This window comes from Anabrus simplex, chromosome 6 (assembly GCF_040414725.1).
Source record: "Anabrus simplex isolate iqAnaSimp1 chromosome 6, ASM4041472v1, whole genome shotgun sequence".
Classification (NCBI taxonomy): Eukaryota; Metazoa; Arthropoda; class Insecta; order Orthoptera; family Tettigoniidae; genus Anabrus; species Anabrus simplex.
This window is the reverse complement of record NC_090270.1, coordinates 91,568,349-91,587,070: the sequence shown is the minus strand read 5'-3', so window position 1 is coordinate 91,587,070 and position 18,722 is coordinate 91,568,349. Positions and strand designations below refer to the sequence as shown.

General features: G+C 38.6%; 1 protein-coding gene across 1 annotated transcript in view; it reads right to left on the bottom strand.

The window, feature by feature from the left end:
• Window positions 1–18,722, bottom strand: part of rempA (intraflagellar transport protein rempA) — a 185,998-nt gene that overhangs the window by 131,567 nt on the left and 35,709 nt on the right. The window contains exons 6-8 of the mRNA XM_068228322.1: window positions 15,028–15,259; window positions 10,698–10,948; window positions 2,881–3,106 (exon numbers count right to left, since the gene is read on the bottom strand). Coding sequence (XP_068084423.1) covers window positions 2,881–3,106; window positions 10,698–10,948; window positions 15,028–15,259 — 709 coding nt within the window. The remainder of the gene's footprint in view (window positions 1–2,880; window positions 3,107–10,697; window positions 10,949–15,027; window positions 15,260–18,722) is intronic.

Below are 18,722 nucleotides of genomic sequence, written 5' to 3'. Positions count from 1 at the left end.
TTTCCTTCACAACCAAGAAACATACCACGTACATATCGCGTCATTTGCTTGGTGTCACTGTAAGTCGTAGCACATGTTTAGGATGGTTAGTGTGAGTTCCCATTATACGTCGTTCACAGATAAAGAAAAGTTCCACATTATTAAAGAGGCAGAGCAAATTGGTAATTGCACTGCAGAAAGAAGGTACAATGTGGAAGAGAGCTGCAGAGTGTGACTGAAGGAAAAATAAAGGTCATCTTGAACACACAAATGGTAACCACTGAGCATTTTGGGGACAAACAAAGTTTCCAGAAACTAAAAATAGGATACGCGAATATGTGACTGAAAGGAGACAGTACGAATCTGCGGTCACGAGTGAAATAACATGAGAATAAAAAATGATAGGTTATAAAGCTAGCTGTGGATGGCTCGTGCACGTTTTGGAGCTAAATAACTTCAGTTTTTGTAGGAAAAATAGGATTGGACAACTTCACCCAGCCAATTATGAAGAAAGGATTGTGAATTTCCAGAGATTCTAAGCAGTTTGCACCACAGAAATTTGTGTTACTCTCAAAAATTGGTATTGAAGACCAGATGCCAGTATATTTTGAAATGCCGCTGAACTGTACTAACGAAGATTATTATATGACGAGTTGCTTCATAATATTATAATTTACTGTACTGTAGCTTTTAAGGTTTTCAATATTAATATTTTTAAAAGCTAAACAAATTTTAAAAATCCAATATTTCTTTTCCTAAAATTAGGGTGGAGTGATTATTCAATGGCGGAGATTACTCGCTTATGTACAGTAATTTATACTACCGTCACACTATCTCAGAACATTCAAGCACATTCTCTTAAGTGAATAGGCACACTGTTCAATTGAAGCTCATCAGCCCTAACTCTTCTCGCTGCTCTCAGTGCACAAAGACTGCTGAGCAGCGAAAGTGGCTGCTTGGCAGTATGATGTCTCGGAGCATTGAGCATTCTGGCCACTGTTCTTAGCTCAGTTCAAGAACTGTCTGATATGAGAGGCAGCAAGCCCAGTTAAGAAAGTAAAATAAAAATAAAAAATTGTCGTCTTGGATTCGGAGAAATATGGTAGCACTCCCGAGGCTTCTGTGGCAAACATTTCAGTTTTCTTCTTCAAACGGTGTCACCTAACCTTCCCGTATATGTATCATGAAAACATATTTCAAACGCATGTAGAGGAATGATAGCCTCCTTGCTAAAATTTACATGGGAATAGCCTTTCTGAAATTTAACTAGACGCGAGAAAATATAAACTATCCTCTGAAATCAGTCGTGTACTCTGTCATATCTTGAGGTGTACCACATTCTTACTTAATTTCATTATATAACATTTAAAATTAAGAGATCATTTACTTCAGCCTTTATTTTTAATGAGTTAACAAGCGATTTACGCATTTATTACGAAAACGTGTTATCCTCTTTCATTTCAAATTTTCTTTAGAGAACAGCAGTCGATGGGTATTACTAATCGACTCCAACATCGCCTTCGAATGTCGATGAGAGAGCTCACAAATGTAAATAGCGAGAAAACTACCGTACCGAAGATGATCGATTGCATTTTGTGGCAAATATTTCAGTATTCTTATTCAAACAGCGTCACCTAACCTAACTTAACCGTACTATATCTATTGTGAATACATATTTCTAGCGTCAGTAGAGAAATACCCTACTCGCTATAAATTTACATGATAATAGCCTTTTTGAAATTTAACAGATGCGAGAAAAATATAAACTAACCTCTGAAATCAATGATGCACGCTGCCATATCTTGAGGTGTATTCCATCCTTACATAACTGCAGTATTTAGCATTAAAATTAAGCGATCATTTACTCAGCCTTTATTTTTAACGAGTCATCAACTGTTATCGGACATGTTGTTTATGCATTTATAGTGCAAAAAAGGTCTCTTTCATTTTGAATTTTCTTTACGGAACAGAAGCTGACAGGTATTACTAATCGACTCTGGCATTGCGTTTGAATGTCAACGAGAGAACTCGCTAGTGAGGAAACGATACTGAAGGTGATCGATTGCATGCAACATAATCGCTGGGGCGCATAAATATCAGTAATGGAAAAAATCGCTCGTAATAATGGATGCGTCAGTGGTTAGGCTCTCGCTGTAACCAAAGGGTAATACACAGTTTAATATAGGAATTTTGAAGGGACAGACAAAAATTGTCGTTAAACAGGGTTCTTGTTATATGTCGTACTCGCTATAGCAAACTTCTACTGTATATACTTTGCTAAATGTAAATATAAATTTATACACCCTAGGATGTAATAGAGGAGGGAATTTTCTTATTTTAACCAAAGCATTGACCAAGCACAGTAGATTTTATTTTCAGCTTGTAGAGAATGGCTGGTGATTCTGTACATCTTTAGAAATTAATATATCATAGTAACTATGACTGTTAATGGCAGTTTTAAAGATATTCATATTTCTGATTTAACACTGTTTAGGTAGCTTGTGAGCCAGATTCAATGTCCAGTTTTACTCTACCAGATGAAAGAGAACCTGGAATTCTACTGGGCAATCAATAACAAAGTTTTAAACAAGTTAGTTAGGTAAACACTATATATCACCAGAAATCTTTTACATGCCAACATCATATGACATTGAGTGACGAATGGACTTTATACCATCCTTCAAAAAATTCCACAACTTATAAGATGGATCTGGACCAACAATTGTGGGATAAAGAGGCTGATAATCTATCATCAACCCACAATTTTCAAGAAATGATAGATTTTGTGAGGATCCTTTGTTTTTGTAAACATTGAAGTATGAAACTGCATGTGCAGAGGGGTCTCAAGAAAATAAATGTAAATTATCAGAAAGAAAAAGCATAGAACAGAATAGGACTTACCCACAACCTTTGAAGTAGTCTTAACATCATCTCCAATACCTTCAGTGCTTAACTGATATACAACTAAAGTCTTATTGCTCCATGCAGCAACATGTTTAGCACTTACTGCAACACCTTTCACCTGCAAGTCAGTCTTTAGATCTAGGCTATGCCTTTTCTGGCCTGTTATAGATGTAGCTAATACTTCAACCAACAGGCGGTTTGGGGAGACCTGTACAGCTGACACCTGAAGCCAAGAAATGCATTGAAAATCAACATTTATACAAACTTCAGAAGCTTAGTGTAGTAAATTATGAGTGGAATATATATATATATTCTAGAGAGTGTTTAACCAAAATGGGACAGGGTAACGAGCTTACTCTATAATAAACTATTCTCATAGTATACAATGACAATAACAATATTTTTGTTCATATTGGCATTTATGCGATAGGCAGGCAACTGTATGAAAATTTATGCTATACAATAAATATGTCACGTGGGGAGCATCTGAGAACACAGGTAGGTGTACTTGAAAAGAAGCACAAAACTGAATTTGAAACTTTCTTATCAACTGCCAGATAAGCTCAGTTCTTTTTAGCCTGCCTGGTGGCCATGGTTGTTAATGTCAACTCTATATGGTCTGACAGCATGGTTAGCCGGCAAGAGTCCCAATGGTGGAAATAATTTTCACTATCAGAATGTTGGCTGGTAGGGAAGGAGAGGTGGTGGTATAAATTTTCTAATCACTAGTTTGTGTGCCAAAGCTTGGTTTCAATTTCAAACCACTCTGCAATGTTCAAATAGAGTGATTGCATTGGATACTGTTGATGGTATCCATCAGATGAGCATGTTAAGTACTGAACAGATCCCTTAGTGTTATTTGACAGGACTGGCCTATGTGCCGACATTAGGTTTCATCCTCTCCCTATCTCACTATCATCATCATCTCATACCCAGATGCACAGGTTACAGCACCAGGTGATCCGAACATGTCCTTGGACATTCCTGGCTCTAAAAGCCATTTGATAAATACAGTTTTTACTATTCTTCTACCTCTGGTGCCACCCCCTCACAGAAGTTTGGTGACCATTCTTAAGAAATTACTCCTATTTTGCACTTCCCATATCAGAGTTGCTGACCCCACGGTCTAGGAGTAGCGTGTCTGTGTCTCACTTGCAGACCCCGGGTTTAATACCTGGCCAGGTCAGGGATTTTTACCTGGACCTGAGATCTGGTTCGAGGTCTATGTGATTACAACTGAGGAGCAATCTGACGGTGAGATAGCAATCCTGGTCTAGAAAACCGAAAATAATGGCTGAGATGATTCATCACACTGACCATGCGTCACCTTGTAATCTGCAGGTCTTTGGACCGAGCAGTGGTTGCTTAGTACGCCAAGGCCTACCAGGGCTGCAGTGCCTGGGAGTTGGGGATATCACCAGTTGCTGTACTGTGAACGTTGAACAACTGTCAAGAGTTTCTGCGCCTAGATCATGTTCTCTGCCCACATCCACATTTCTCTTCTACCTTGCCTTCCAGGATCAGTTGTTGCTGTCATTTTGGAAGATGTAATCAAAATAGGTCGTTTTCTTGGGTTTTGGAAGGCTAAAACTTCACACTGTTTTTTTGGCATGATGGGGTATCACCTCGTGTGCTCCACCCATGAGATCTTTAACTTCCTGTGATACATGTACATTTCCAGAGCCTGCAGTCAGTGCATTGATGAAGTGTCCATCCTTCAAATCCGTATAGCACAGACAACACACAACACTACACAACATACCAACAAGTTTCAAATTGGAGGTTATGGCTGAAAACAAGACGTTTTAATTTCAGAAATACACTTCTTGCAATGCCAATTCTGGTTTTGATTTCTACATTTGGATTCCATTTTTGTATTAGCCCAGCATGGTAGGTAGGTACCTGAAATGTGACATGTACTTTTTTTAAATCATACAGTCACATTTTATTTGAAATTTATCCTTCAATAACTTAATTATTACCAAATACAGTAGAAGTCCGTTATAGCGAGAATTCGTAATGGCGAAAAATTTACTCGCTATAGCGGATTGTCGTTATATCCATTTTTTGTAAAAGTCGGGAAAACCCCCATACACATTAAAATCACTATGAAATGGCAATAAGTTTGCTCAAAACTTGCGTTCTTGCGGATAATATCCACACTATGGCTTACTTGTTTGTTGTTTTTCGAAATCCGAAACTACGTGAAAGTGTATGTTTAATTTCATACTGAAAAAAATGATATTACTGTATTTCTCCGAATCCAAGACGACCCCCACTTTTTCCTTCAAAAAATTTTAATCAGGCTTAAAAAGTGCTTTGTAAATCATATGAATATCTTTCTTATACAGTACACATTTTTAGACTACTTTTAGATGCCGAACATTGTCTTTAATTATGCCGTAGTTCTTTACAGCTGTACAATTATCCTTTATTTCAGCGGGTTTAATAACCATTAACTGAAAATTGGCATCATAATATCGAAGTGAACTCATTGAAAAATTGCTGGCAATATACATTCCACGCTTCTCTACAATACGACGATCCAACAGAAAAATATTCTTGCTTAATATAAAACTGTTACTTTCACTCAGCATCAGATATAACTGGCTGCCACTAGAAGCATGTCTAGCTTGCCGGATTCGGCCAACTTCAGCGGCTAGCGATGTATAGGCCTTAATCGCGGACTTTGAAAGTCAACGAATTAGGCAATTCCGCCCTTGCATTTTTGTGCACATACCTCACAATTTAATTTTCAACTGTTAGAACTTCACTAGCTTTTGAAGGACTACTGTGTTTTTTATGGTGGCCTTCCTGAATATTTGTTGAAATGCAGGTAGGTAAGTATTTGCTGAAATCAATTTCGGCTCGAAGTTTTCGGAAATACGGGGTTTTCTATTAGGGGATCGGTTGGGCAGTAATCTTTCAGACATGATTTCTTCACCTGTCCTATCAATATACACAGAGCAATATTTTTTAAATTTCCCTGCTAGTGACATTATTCCACTTTAGTGTTTTAGGGGGTACGTTATAAGAATGTGAATTCTGCTCATAGTATAAGTTTGTCTGCTCAGCTACATGCTGAAAAAATTCCTCACCAAACATAAGTCCTGCTACGTGTCCTATGTTTCCAGATTCATTAGGCCATACCTTTATAACAGGAGCACCTTCAAAATCCTCTAGCCTAGGTTCACTGTTGTCCATAACCCAGCTATCAGAAAACACTACATTATTTACAATATTTAGAATATTTATACCCGTAACACAATTATCAGACTCGTTCTGCGCCACATGAGTTCCACACCTTGAAGATAAGGCTATATCCTCATCATCACTCGAAACATTTCCTTTAGAAGATATTTCATCATCGAACTCTAAATATTCAGCATCACTTGGATATTCGGAGTCTGTATCATCACATAATTCGCGAATAATTTGATCCTTATCTAAATACGTGCGATCCCTGGGCGCTGCCATCTTGCATGGCCCTTCGAACTTTGTAAACATGTTGTCAAGAAATGCAAAGAAAATCTATGATATGAAGAATAATAGAAAAGAAATGCGACTATCGATTGTATAGAGCCATACATAACAGAGTTCTATCACCCTTGACCTCGAAATAGTTCTGGTATATCTCAAAAGATAGCACTAAACTTCAGTCTGCTGCTAACACGAGATAACTCGGGACCGGTCCACATTGTGTTAAGCGGTCGAGGGACCTCCATACAAGGTAAGGTAGGTCAGCGCCAGGAGTTAGTTCTTCCTTTGGTGACATGTCTGTGGGCAGTGAGGTCCTCCATCTGTTAAGACGAGTTGTCTCTGGTGTTCCCACCAGCAGCAGAGTCCTAACAAGGAAGCTCTTGCGGGATCTGAGGCGAGACCTTTTAGCTTAGTGACGATGGAATAGATGTTGATAGTTATTCTCCTGCTTTCTTCTCTCAGCGTCTGCAGCAGTGGCCCTCCGGATGTTGGGTGGGGCTATTCCAACAATTGGGTACAGTAATGCACTGGCATTGGTTTAAGGCATCCAGAGATTATCCTTGCAGTATCGTTGACCGCAGTTTTCAATGAAGCATTCAAAATAATTGTACTCACCAACAATGACGTCAGAACAAAAATTTTGTGTAGTAAATCTCAAAACATTCAGGTGTATGTAGGGCCACTTCACACTTTTTGGGGTCTCAATACATTTATCTCTGCCCCAATATGATTGGATGTGAGGCTTACAAACCTGGGATAACAGAATGCAGAGGGCAATGCAGGCCTTAATTTCATCCTCGTTAGTGACAAACCACTTGTCATTGTCAATTCCTTTTTCTCTATATGGGCTCGATAATTGTTCCATAGCGTAAATATTTGTTTCCTACACAATGTGGGAAAACAACAGGTCCATACACTCCAAAAACACAGACAATTCCGATACAGAGCCATCTAAATATTTCAATTCTGATACAGAGCTATCTAAATATTTATCTCCAAGTTCTCCTGACACCTCTGAAGAGCCTGTAAAGTGATGAATAATTGGTTCGTTATCATTATTACTAACCCACACTCAGTCACTATGTTTTGCTTTCGCATGCGGGGCTTTAGGTATGATTTCATAGTCACTCATATAAGATGAACTGTCACTTTCACTTATTCTTCTTCAATATTATCATAATCGCCATCACTGTTCTCACCGTCTTAAACACTTTCAATTAACTCAGCAATAGCACTGCTGTCACTGGCGTTTACTACGTCTGGAGCCATGGCTAGGAGACTGACCAACACCTGGTGAAACGTTTATGCTTTCATAAGCTACAATTGGGCAATAAATTACAGTACAAGTTCTTAGAAGGAGAGCTGTAAACAAGCCACATTCCTGTTCTATTCATAGAAGTTCGCAGAAGGGAAATACTTGTAGGGATGATCAAAATGTAAGCTAGTACAGTAAAACCTCGTTGAGACATTTCTGCAGGGGACAAGGAAAAAGAACTTGTTAAGCAAGAAAACATACTAGTGAATACACGAATAAAAACTATCCAACAGGGATATGGAAACACCAGATATGATTTTTTGCAACATAAGGGGATTTTACATCGTATATGAGAATTTACTCTATTGGGACTTATAACAATAGTGCACTGAAAAGTGTTAAAAACACCAAACAATAAATCTGAAAACAACTGAACGGAGCCCATAAAAGTATCGAAGTATTATTGCAGATCACACTCTTTCTAAAACAAATGTTAGTAGAAGCCTTTTATTTCGGACCAGTGGGTTATTACACATTATTTTTCTGGTCACACACTTAGACAATGAATTGGAGGTTATACACGGCCATGCGCGACTGCAATAGAATGACTGGCCGCCATTTTGAATTGAACAAAACTTCAACCAACCGAGACCGATTCGAGTGATCGAATCAAAACTGGAAAGTGCAAGTTTCAACATTAACGCCAACCGACTTGCCGACAGACTTTAATTTTGTCTTCGTTAGTAAGGAACTTCATGACTTTTTCCGTATCCATAATTAGGCTATCATAAGACAAATATGCACTACGCTAGTCAACTTCACACCATTATGTTCCAGATGTAGGCTATCGCGTGACAAATATTCGCTACCTGTCACTGTACAACTAAACAGGACATACATTTCTAACTTCTGAACGGAATGTGAAATACAAGCACAAACAGGCTCATTGTGTTATTGTCCGCCTCCGTAGCGTAACGGTTAGTGTTATTAGCTGCTGTCCTCGGGGGCCCGGGTTCAATTCCCGGAACTGCCAGAAATTTAAGAATGGCAGGAGGGCTGGCATGTGGTTGAAATCGTACATGCAGCACACCCCCATTCGGGGTGTGCCTGAAAAGAGCTGCGCCACCTCGGGATGACACGAGTTTGTCCGACTCATTGGCTGAATGGTCAGCGCACTGGCCTTCGGTTCGGAGGGTCCCAGGTTCGATTCCTGGCCGGGTCGGGGATTTTAACCTTCATTGGTTAATTTCAATGGCCCGGGGGCTGGGTGTTTGTGCTGTCCCCAACATCCCTGCAACTCACACACCATACATAACACTATCCTCCACCACAATAACACGCAGTTACCTACACATGGCAGATGCCGCCCACCCTCATCAGAGGGTCTGCCTTAGAAGGGCTGTACTTGGCTAGAAATAGCCACACAAAATTATTATTATTATTATTATTGTGTTATTCTGCAGTTTCATTGCAAACCGGCAAGCAAAACTGAACATTCCTGAGGCTAATGGCTTGCTCCCCGAGAGTACAATTTATCCTGTGAAGTTCAAGAATTCAAGGTCTTTTCCAGTTAACACGCAACTGCGTCGAGGGTTCTTACCCGAATTGGAAATCACGTTCCTTCCACAAGGGATGACAAATAACATTTTTCCGGGTTAGCAAAAATGTGAAGAGCCTCCGTGGCTCAGACGGCAGCGCGTCGGCCTCTCACCGCTGGATACCGTGGTTCAAATCCCGGTCACTCCATGTGAGATTTGTGCTGGACAAAGCGGAGGCGGGACAGGTTTTTCTCCGGGTACTCCGGTTTTCCCTGTCATCTTTCATTCCAGCAACACTCTCCATCCTCATTTCATAGCATCTATCACTCATTAATATAAATCACTTTGGGAGTGGCGACCCCATCGTAATAACAGCCTACATCTGATTCATTCATTTCATCCCTGACCCGGTCAAAGACTGGAAAACAGGTTGTAGGTTTTCAGCAAAAATGTGATCGTACTAAGCGGCAATAGCGAAAATTTGTGACGTGATAAGTGAGGTATTTTTATGTTGATTTAATACGATGAGAATCGAGACTTCGAATTTACAATGTGCTAACTGAGAAAACGTGTTAATGTGGAAAGTGCTAACGAGATTTCACTGTACATACAACTCGGTGTGGCGCTTGAATGTCTTGTTATTTGAGTTGAAGGCCTGGTCAATACTCGAGTGAATGTCATGTCATATGAGTTGAGTGGGTTAAGAAAAGACTTGGCTGGGTTAAGAGAAGACTTGGTAAACAAATGATAGGAAATCACCACTTGGGCAACAGCCCTACATGCCAGTCAGTGGCAACTGATTGCTCAACAATAGGCTTATTTTCTTATTTTTGCATTTATTAGGCTACAAGGAGGGTTTTGTGCATAAATTCTTCTTCTACCACCACTTTTTTCCCCACACCTTGCATGTGAACTGTGTCACAATGTGGACTTAGCTGTGTTTTATGGCTGGACGACCCCCCCCCCCCACCTTTTTTTTTACAACTTGCTTTATACTGCACTGACAGATAGGTTTTATGGTGACGAGACAGGAAAGGCAGGAAAGGGCCAGGAGTAGGAAGGAAGTGCCCGTGGCCTTAATTAAGGTACAGCCCTAGCATTTGCCTGGTGTGAAAATGGGAAACCACGGAAGGATGCCCTACCTGAGGCCGACTCTGTGTGTAGGGTGCATTCACTTTTGTGTGTTTCTGTGGTTCTTAATAGTGCAATGTGTTGTATGCCAAGAGGAGAGTATTGGAAAAAACATAAACACGCAGTCCCCGAGTCAGGAAAATTAACCATGTGCGATTAAAATCCCTAGGACTTTCTGAAGCGAAGGCATTGATGTTAGCCATTCAGCCGAGGAGACAGACTTTGACTTGCTGAATAAATTATGATTCTAAAATACAACTCACGGTTCAACGAAGAGCAGCCGATTCTTGCTACGGATATGACGATTTTGTTACAGAGACTTTATGAATATAGAAGCTTTTACTGGAAGCTTGATAGGTGATATGATTAATGCGCCTTAAAAGTAGGTTGGATAATCAGAAGAAACGTACCTGCTGTCCATATGCTGAACATAGCAATTGCTCCTTAAGAATATATACATTTGTGATAGTGTTGACAGCCAGCAGGGAGTTGGCTGATCCCCAGCCAAGCTGTTTCACAGCTCCTCGTACACTGCTGGGAGCCTCAAGTTGCCAAGCTTGAGCTGGGTCAGCTCCAGAGTCCGGTTCCAATCCACCTGCCAATTGTTGGTTATATTTCCACATAATAATATTACCATGATTTGTTCCTCCACACAACAAACCTAGGAAAAAAAGAAAGTTCTTCTGAAACTAGAAGTTGTGGAAGATAATCTTAGTTTAGCTTAAATGCTCAAGTGAGAAAACTAACATGAGCCAAATAGTTATGTAGAGGAAACAGATGTTTCTACTGTGTAACCATGGGTACACCTAAAAGAAATACAAGTGTTGATAATTGTTTTATACTCAAAGTCCTGAAACATTTAAGCCCATCTGCCCATCCTCTCGCCCTTAGAGACTCTGTGAAGTTGGACATGAACTGCTGCTGAGGTCAAGGGAAGCTCCTGACCTTAATATTACATAACTGCTTCCCATTTTCTGTTCTCTACCCCCACCCCCCATCTTTACCTCACAACCATTCTTGTTCTATCCTCCAAAAACAAAGACTGTAGCCAAACATTTTGGACTCATATTTCTCTAATGTGTACTCTATCTATGGCTGCTTACATGCCAAGCTGTTACTTTCTATTTGCTTCCGATACATGATAATAATATTAGGTGAATAACAGAGATGGACCAATACCAGTTTTTGTACATACATAGTAAAATACAAATTTTTAAATACAGTATTATTTATAAATTTTTTACAATTTGCTTTACGTCGCACTGACACAGATAAGTCTTATGGTGATGATGGGATAGGAAAGGCCTAGGAGTGGAAAGGAAGCGGCCGTGGCCTTAATTAAGGTACAGTCCCAGCATTTGCCTGGTGTGAAAATGGGAAACCACGGAAAACCATCTCCAGGGCTGCCGATAGTGGGATTTGAACCCACTATCTCCTGGACGCAAGCTCACAGCTGTGTGGCCCTAACCACATGGCCAACTCGCCCGGTATATTATTTATCAAACAGGCATTTTTGTGTCAACTCTTCAATATCTGTTAACAGAAGTGGTTACTCAAAGAAGGGCCCAAGTTGTGATTTTTTTTTTTCTTCAAAAATTCACTTTTTTCCTTTTTCTTGCACCTCTTCAGGAGGAGCAGCTGGTGAGCAGAACAAGGACCCAGCCATGCTTGTACTTGCTGGAGAAATCACATGTTATAGTACAGGGTTGGTGTAAGAAGGGTCCAATTATTCCACTTGGGACTTAGTTATTACTCTACAGTTTTAAGTCTGCAGAAGAGTTTATATTTGGGCCCTTATTCCGCCAGCTGAGTTGTAGATACTAATAATATTCTAATATACTAATGCACTCTCTTGAATATTTATAGTGTTCACATTTGTATTTACTCCCATAGATGTCAGGCTAGAACCTAGATTGGTTAGGCAGTTGGTAGTCTGTGGCAGGAGTGAGAAGGCAGGAAATGTTTCATTAGTAATCTTATACAACCTCTTTCTGTGAATGGGTGTTGTTGTTTTGTCATGCTGTTGTTAGTGATTTAATAATGTCTGATTGAAATACTGAATTAAGACCTAAGAGGCATAGTGATCCATCTAGATGGAGTGATAACAAAAGAAAGAAACCGAGAGCAGAAAGAAAGCAATATATAAACAAGAAGAAAGTTATGATTCCTGCTAGGTGCAGAGGAACCAAATGCCGATATACATTATTTCATTCTTGTAATAATATTGTATTCAGCAGATATTTAGAGAGGTTTTTAAATGTTTAATGGTTTTAAGAATCATTGTCAGATGTCGACACAATGACACACATCAACAATGACTGCTCTTTAAATTTTACACAGCGAATATTATTGTATCTTTATTTATTTGTGCTCCACAATGCATTGTTGAGTCTACGCACCACACTACCAACCACCACAGAAACAAGCAATAGTGATTACATCCCTCCATATAAGTGTTGGCTTCAGGAAGGGCTTCAGGCCGTAAAACAGGGCCAAAACCACATGTGCGACACAGTTCGCACCAGTGACCCCACAGATGTGGGAAAAGCGGTGGAATAAGAATAAGAATGCATTACTGAGTCTATAGTTTTTTTTAGATGCACGCAATATTGCCTAATAAGTTTCACCGTTAACATAAAATGCAGAATGGTGAACAACTTCAACAGTTTGAGCGATCAGAAGGCTCAAGATGCATTCTTACAGAACCTAATAATGGTTAACCCTACAAATACAGCATTTAAAAAAAGTTTTTTTGGGGGGTTATATCTGAAGCCATCTCTTTTTAGTTTCGACTCAGTTAATTTATGACTGTTAGATTCTTCAGTGTTGAATAAATACATTTGTAATCCACCTGAAAAAGTAAAGGGAGGAATTCATTAAGATAAGTTCCACATTACAAATATACAGTATATATATATTTTTAAGGTTTTAAATACTTGATGTGTTCAAAATGGCAATCAAAAGTTATTCTCTTGCACATGGTCAAGTGTGACCTCTGAATAATTCATGGTCAAAGCATGTGTCCAGAAAAAACAATGTTTAATAACCTACTGGTCCAAAATATAGCCTAAGGGCCAATGACCTTCGATGTTAGGCCCCTTAAAACAACAAGCACCATCATCAATATAGCCTAAGGATTCAAGAAACATTTGCTTTAGAAAGAGTGTGTGCGATCTACAACAAAATGTTGATAATTTTATGGGCCCCAGTTCAAATGTTTTCACTTTGTTACCTTTCAATACACTGTTAATTTTATAAGCCTCAGTAGAAAAGGTTTTCATATTTAAAAACATTCAAGCTCTTTAGGCCTTTTCAATCGTAAAGTAACCAACATTTTGCCCCAGTGTGGCAGTGGGCTCATCAGTTGGAACGCTACATTTTTCCTAATGCTAGTGCACCACTGAGACACTGCTGCAAGCCTTCTATGTAGGACAATGCAGTGATCGTGCACTAGGGGATGCTAAAGGTGCAGACATTTTTATAATAAGCTGCTTCCTTGCCTGCCATCTGATAGTTTAAATAGACAACAGGATTTGTTTACTGGAAGTCTATGTTATTGGTTACACTCAGAACTAGGTTATTTTGTAGCTAGAGCATGGTTTTAATGTTGAAAACATTTCTTAGCAGATGAAGTAGAGGTCCCTATACTAAAAAGTGTAAAATTAAGTATTTTCCTCAATTGTGCCGAAAGTTGAAGGGCCCAGAAAGGTTTCAAACTGTGAATCTTGGATAACTTTATAAAAAAGAAAATCACTTCCAGCCTAGGTGCAGTTCTGAAAAAACAGCCTAAAATCGCTTGTTTCTTACTAGTTTTCTTTTTTGATTCAAATCCTAGCCAAATTAACTTATTTACATAATTCCTTCTGTAATGTGTTCCTTGGTTCAATATCCTCAGGCATTTTTTTTTTTTTTTTTGATTTTTTGAAAAATGTCCACATCGAATGTAATTATAAGGGCTTAAGCGAAACTCTGCACTGACTCACATTAGCTCTCATAGTGGTGCTTAAGTGAAATAATGCATTGACTCACATTAGCATTCGTAGTGGTAGAAAAAGGCAAACTGGTAATCTAATCAACCAGATAATGATGATTAAGAAAAGGATGGTAATTTTTAGGAATAAAAAAGAATATATTCTCATACTTTATTTGATTTACCTAAAATTCATAGCTCATATCCCTAGGATGTTTTCAACACTGAGTTGCTTGCCTGAAAAACTAGAACTGTGGATTTTTCCACTGCTGTCCCAAATGAATATAAATAATGCTAAAACTTAGTTGAATATCAAATTCAAAAGTATCTTCCTCAAGTTATAATATAGCATGTTTTATTGCACTGGTATATGACTTTTAATGAAAATTGTACTTCAGACATACTGGTACCAGAATATCTGCAGAAATTTGGAGAAAGGTCCTTTTTATTATGGGATCAGCAGAGCTATAAACGAGCCCAATTTCTTGCTATACCTGCTACCTGCTATTTTGAAACTTATAAGTAGAGACAGGCGCTCTCCTTTTGACCGCTTTAAAATCTGCTACTTCTGGCAAGTTGAGAATACTAATTAAAAATCTGAGTATTCTATTAACAGAGTATAAAAAAATACTGAAATCATCTGCTGTAGAATCATTCAATATTGGTACCTCTCGAGTATTGCAGGTATCAAAAGTATCGAGAACCCATTTCTAGTGAATAAGTAAAATATCTTAACTTGATACCAGCTAATCCGTGGTAGTTTCATTTACCTTTTGAAGCAGTGAAGGATAGACTAGTGAATATCTCAGTTGGCAGAGTACTGGTGTTACCACTGTTATTGTTGGCCACAGATGAAGAAGAAACAGAAGTATACTCTAGTACATAATTTTCTCCAGTGTCCATGTCCCAACAACGGATAGAAAGATCTCCAGTTGACACTGCTAATAATCCAGGACCAGCCCAGACCATACTAGCATCTTGGGAACGCCCACTTAATTTAACCTGTAGTTAAAAGTTAACAGAAACATTAATTATGAGGAGCAAGGTAATATGACAACAAAGATAGTACAATAATTGTTATTTCTAAGGACCAAACTGGGTGGTTATTGATCCCTCATAATATGAACATTTTAATATAATTAGAAACTGGAAACAGAAATAATAAAATAAATGTAAGTAATGAATATGCGCATATTGGCTTGTACAGACCCATTCAAATTAATCAGAACAAAGGTTCCTTCTAATTTTTTAAATGGCTAGCAACAATGTGCTACACATTTCTTGTGCCACATTTTCTATCTATTGTTTGATCGTTGATGTAATAGTAACAGCTCTGACAACTGTTTTAGTTTAATTTATAATTGTTAGGTTCTTCAGTCTGCCAAATTAATTCTGAATAAATAAATGTATAAACTGCCTGAAAAAGAAAACTTATGGTAAAAGAATTTTACCTGAAAAAAGAAACAATTTAGCCTTTTAAGTGCTGAGTTACCAGTTGACCTCAGTGCTTTTTCATTTTCATATTTTAAAAAAATTGTAGAATGCTCAGTTTTAAAATCAGTGGGGTGATTAGCTTAAAATGTTGCTTCTTTATAAATCTAAATGCAAATGGAAAGTCCTACACTTGTGTTCAATATTATTTTGAGAGAACACAAAATTACACTATTTGTCCACGCATACCGTATATCATCTTTATACAAAGTAAAGAGCCCAAAATAAAATTATTTCCTAAAATCTGTAGGCAACTAATACATGTAACTCCTTACAAGTGTATAAGTTGATATTTTAAAAATACTTTCTTAACCTGGAATGTGGTGACAGCTTTAACGTTTTCCACCAGTTGTTTGAGATACCGATTTGTTTCATCAACAATTAGCTGCACCAACTCCAATGGCAGAATAGTTTTTAAAAAATCAATGATTTTTGGGGGTTGTCATCAAAATACTACTTGACTTCCAGAGTCTGTCACAGTTACTTAATAGTCTGGTGGAGAAAAGTCATCCGTCCGCCACAAAAATAGTGATGAAATATCTTTTGAACTCACCGTGTTTTTCTTCCTTCGCTTAGAAGGAAGCTCTGGTTCTTTCTCATTTACAATATTTTCAGCACTCTCTGTATCACTCTAACTACCGAAATCGCTTAACAATTAATTAAAATCATCATCTTATCATCACTTTCCGCTGTGGTTAATAACTGAAAGATTCTTGGATCCGAAATAACATCGCTGTGAGAGCAACTAGCTTGTTGTTTTGACATGCTTGTTTACATCACAGATGAGCTCCACGGACATCTACAAAAAGCTCTGCAAGTTACTTCCCAAAGCTATAAGCCGTGATCAATTAGTTATACATAATGCCAAACAGATGGCAGAATATGCCAGAGATTGAATCGGCACTCGAGAGTGAACAGGGAAACTCAAAAAAATTAAAGTTCTTGTGCACCGTCTATAGACGGGCGTAGCAGTGCAGGACCGGCCGCGTCAGCCAGTCTATAGGCGAGCGTAGCACTCATCAGGTTAATTAAAATAGAATTACATGTTTTGTTCTTGAAAGAACACTAGAGATTCTTATCAAATCACACTCAGATATATTTAGAAAGGTATAAACATTTATGTTTATTTCTATTTAAATCCTTAAAAAATAGAATTTTGGAGCTTATCTTAATGGAATCCTCACAGCTCTTCACTTTAGCATAGAATGTGAACTGTTGTCATACCATTACTCTGTTGTTGGTGTGTTTTAGCTGGCTAGTCAGTCCATTGACCTGGCTAGGTGAATGACACACTATAGTTGACTTTTAGGTCGTTTATTTTTATTTTTAGTACTCCCCTAATCATAATTATTATTACTACCATCATCATATTAAAATTGTTTTGTAAACTGTGCAGGGATTCTTAATGAGCATTTAATGGGTTGCCTATTATACCAGTAATTATCACTGTCTCTTTTGGAACTATACTTTTAGTTTATTATTATTATTATTATTATTATTATTATTATTATTATTATTCCTTTCCCGGTAAGATCTGGTGTTTACAGTGCATTATGTCTTCTGGTATGGGCTAGATTAAATTTTTTACTTTCACTGACCTGTCTCAGTCTCATCTTTGATTTTAACAATATGAAAGCGACTGAGATATGAGTGATACTAGTAAAGCCATTCCTTATGCAACAAGTCCCTGTTACAAATGGTCTGAAAATGTTGCTCATAGTTGGTGCATGCATTTCAGTAGGCTTGGCAGACTGATATGTAACAGCAATTTCTGGCTCAATGAGGAAAGCAACGGAAAACCACCTCACTCCTCATTTTCCTAGTATGCCTCTTCGGTGATGCCTTGGCTATCTATGACAGCTGATGGCAGAGCTGCTAAGGACCAAACTAACCTTTGGGCTGAATACTCAACACATATTCATCATCATCATCATCATCGTCGTCAACATCACCATCAATATCCCACTCCAGTCGCCTAGGTGTGGTTACAAGCCTCCTCTACTTCTTTCTGTCCTTCCACTTTTCCTGGTCCATTACTTCTGCCACATCCAATCCAGCTTCTCTAATGTCCTTCCACCTTCTTCTCGGTCTTCCAACTGGTCTCTTTCCTTAACTTCTTTTTCTAATTCCCTTCTCGCTACCTGCTCCTTTCGTTTTCTTTTTACATGTCTGAGCCATCTCAGTCTTGCTTTCTGTATGTTCTGTACTAACGGTTCTATATTTAGCTCTTCTCTGATTTTAATATTACCGAGCTCGATAGCTGCAGCCGCTTAAGTGCGGCCAGTATCTAGTATTCGGGAGATAGTAGGTTCGAACCCCACTGTCGGCAGCCCTGAAAATGGTTTTCCGTGGTTTCCCATTTTCACACCAGGCAAATGCTGGGGCTGAACCTCAATTAAGGCCACGGCTGCTTCCTTCCCACTCCTAGCCCTTTCCTGTCCCATCGTCGCCATAAGACCTATCTGTGTCGGTGCGACGTAAAGCAACTAGCAAAGAAGAAAAAAGTTTTTAATATTTTGGATTCTATCTCTTCTTGCCTTTTTAACCGATGTTCTTAAAAATTTCTTTCTTTTTTGCTAGTTGCTTTACGTCGCACTGATACAAATAGGTCTTATGGCGACGATGGGATAGGAAAGGCCTAGGAGTTGAAAGGAAGTGGAAGTGGACTTAATTAAGGTACAGCCCCAGCATTTGCCTGGTGTGAAAATGGGAAACCGGAAAACCATCTTCATGGCTGCCGACAGTGGGATTCGAACCCACTATCTCCCGGATGTAAGCTCACAGCTGCGTGCCCCTGACCGCACGGCCAACTCACCTGATAAATTCATTTCTACTGCTTGGATCTAACTATCTTCTCTCTTATTAGTTACCAGTGTTCCCGTATGTTACAACTGGTATGAATTACTGTTTATATAATGTTAATTTCGTTCTCTTGGGTACTTTGTCATCCCATAAAAGCTCTCTGACTGGATGA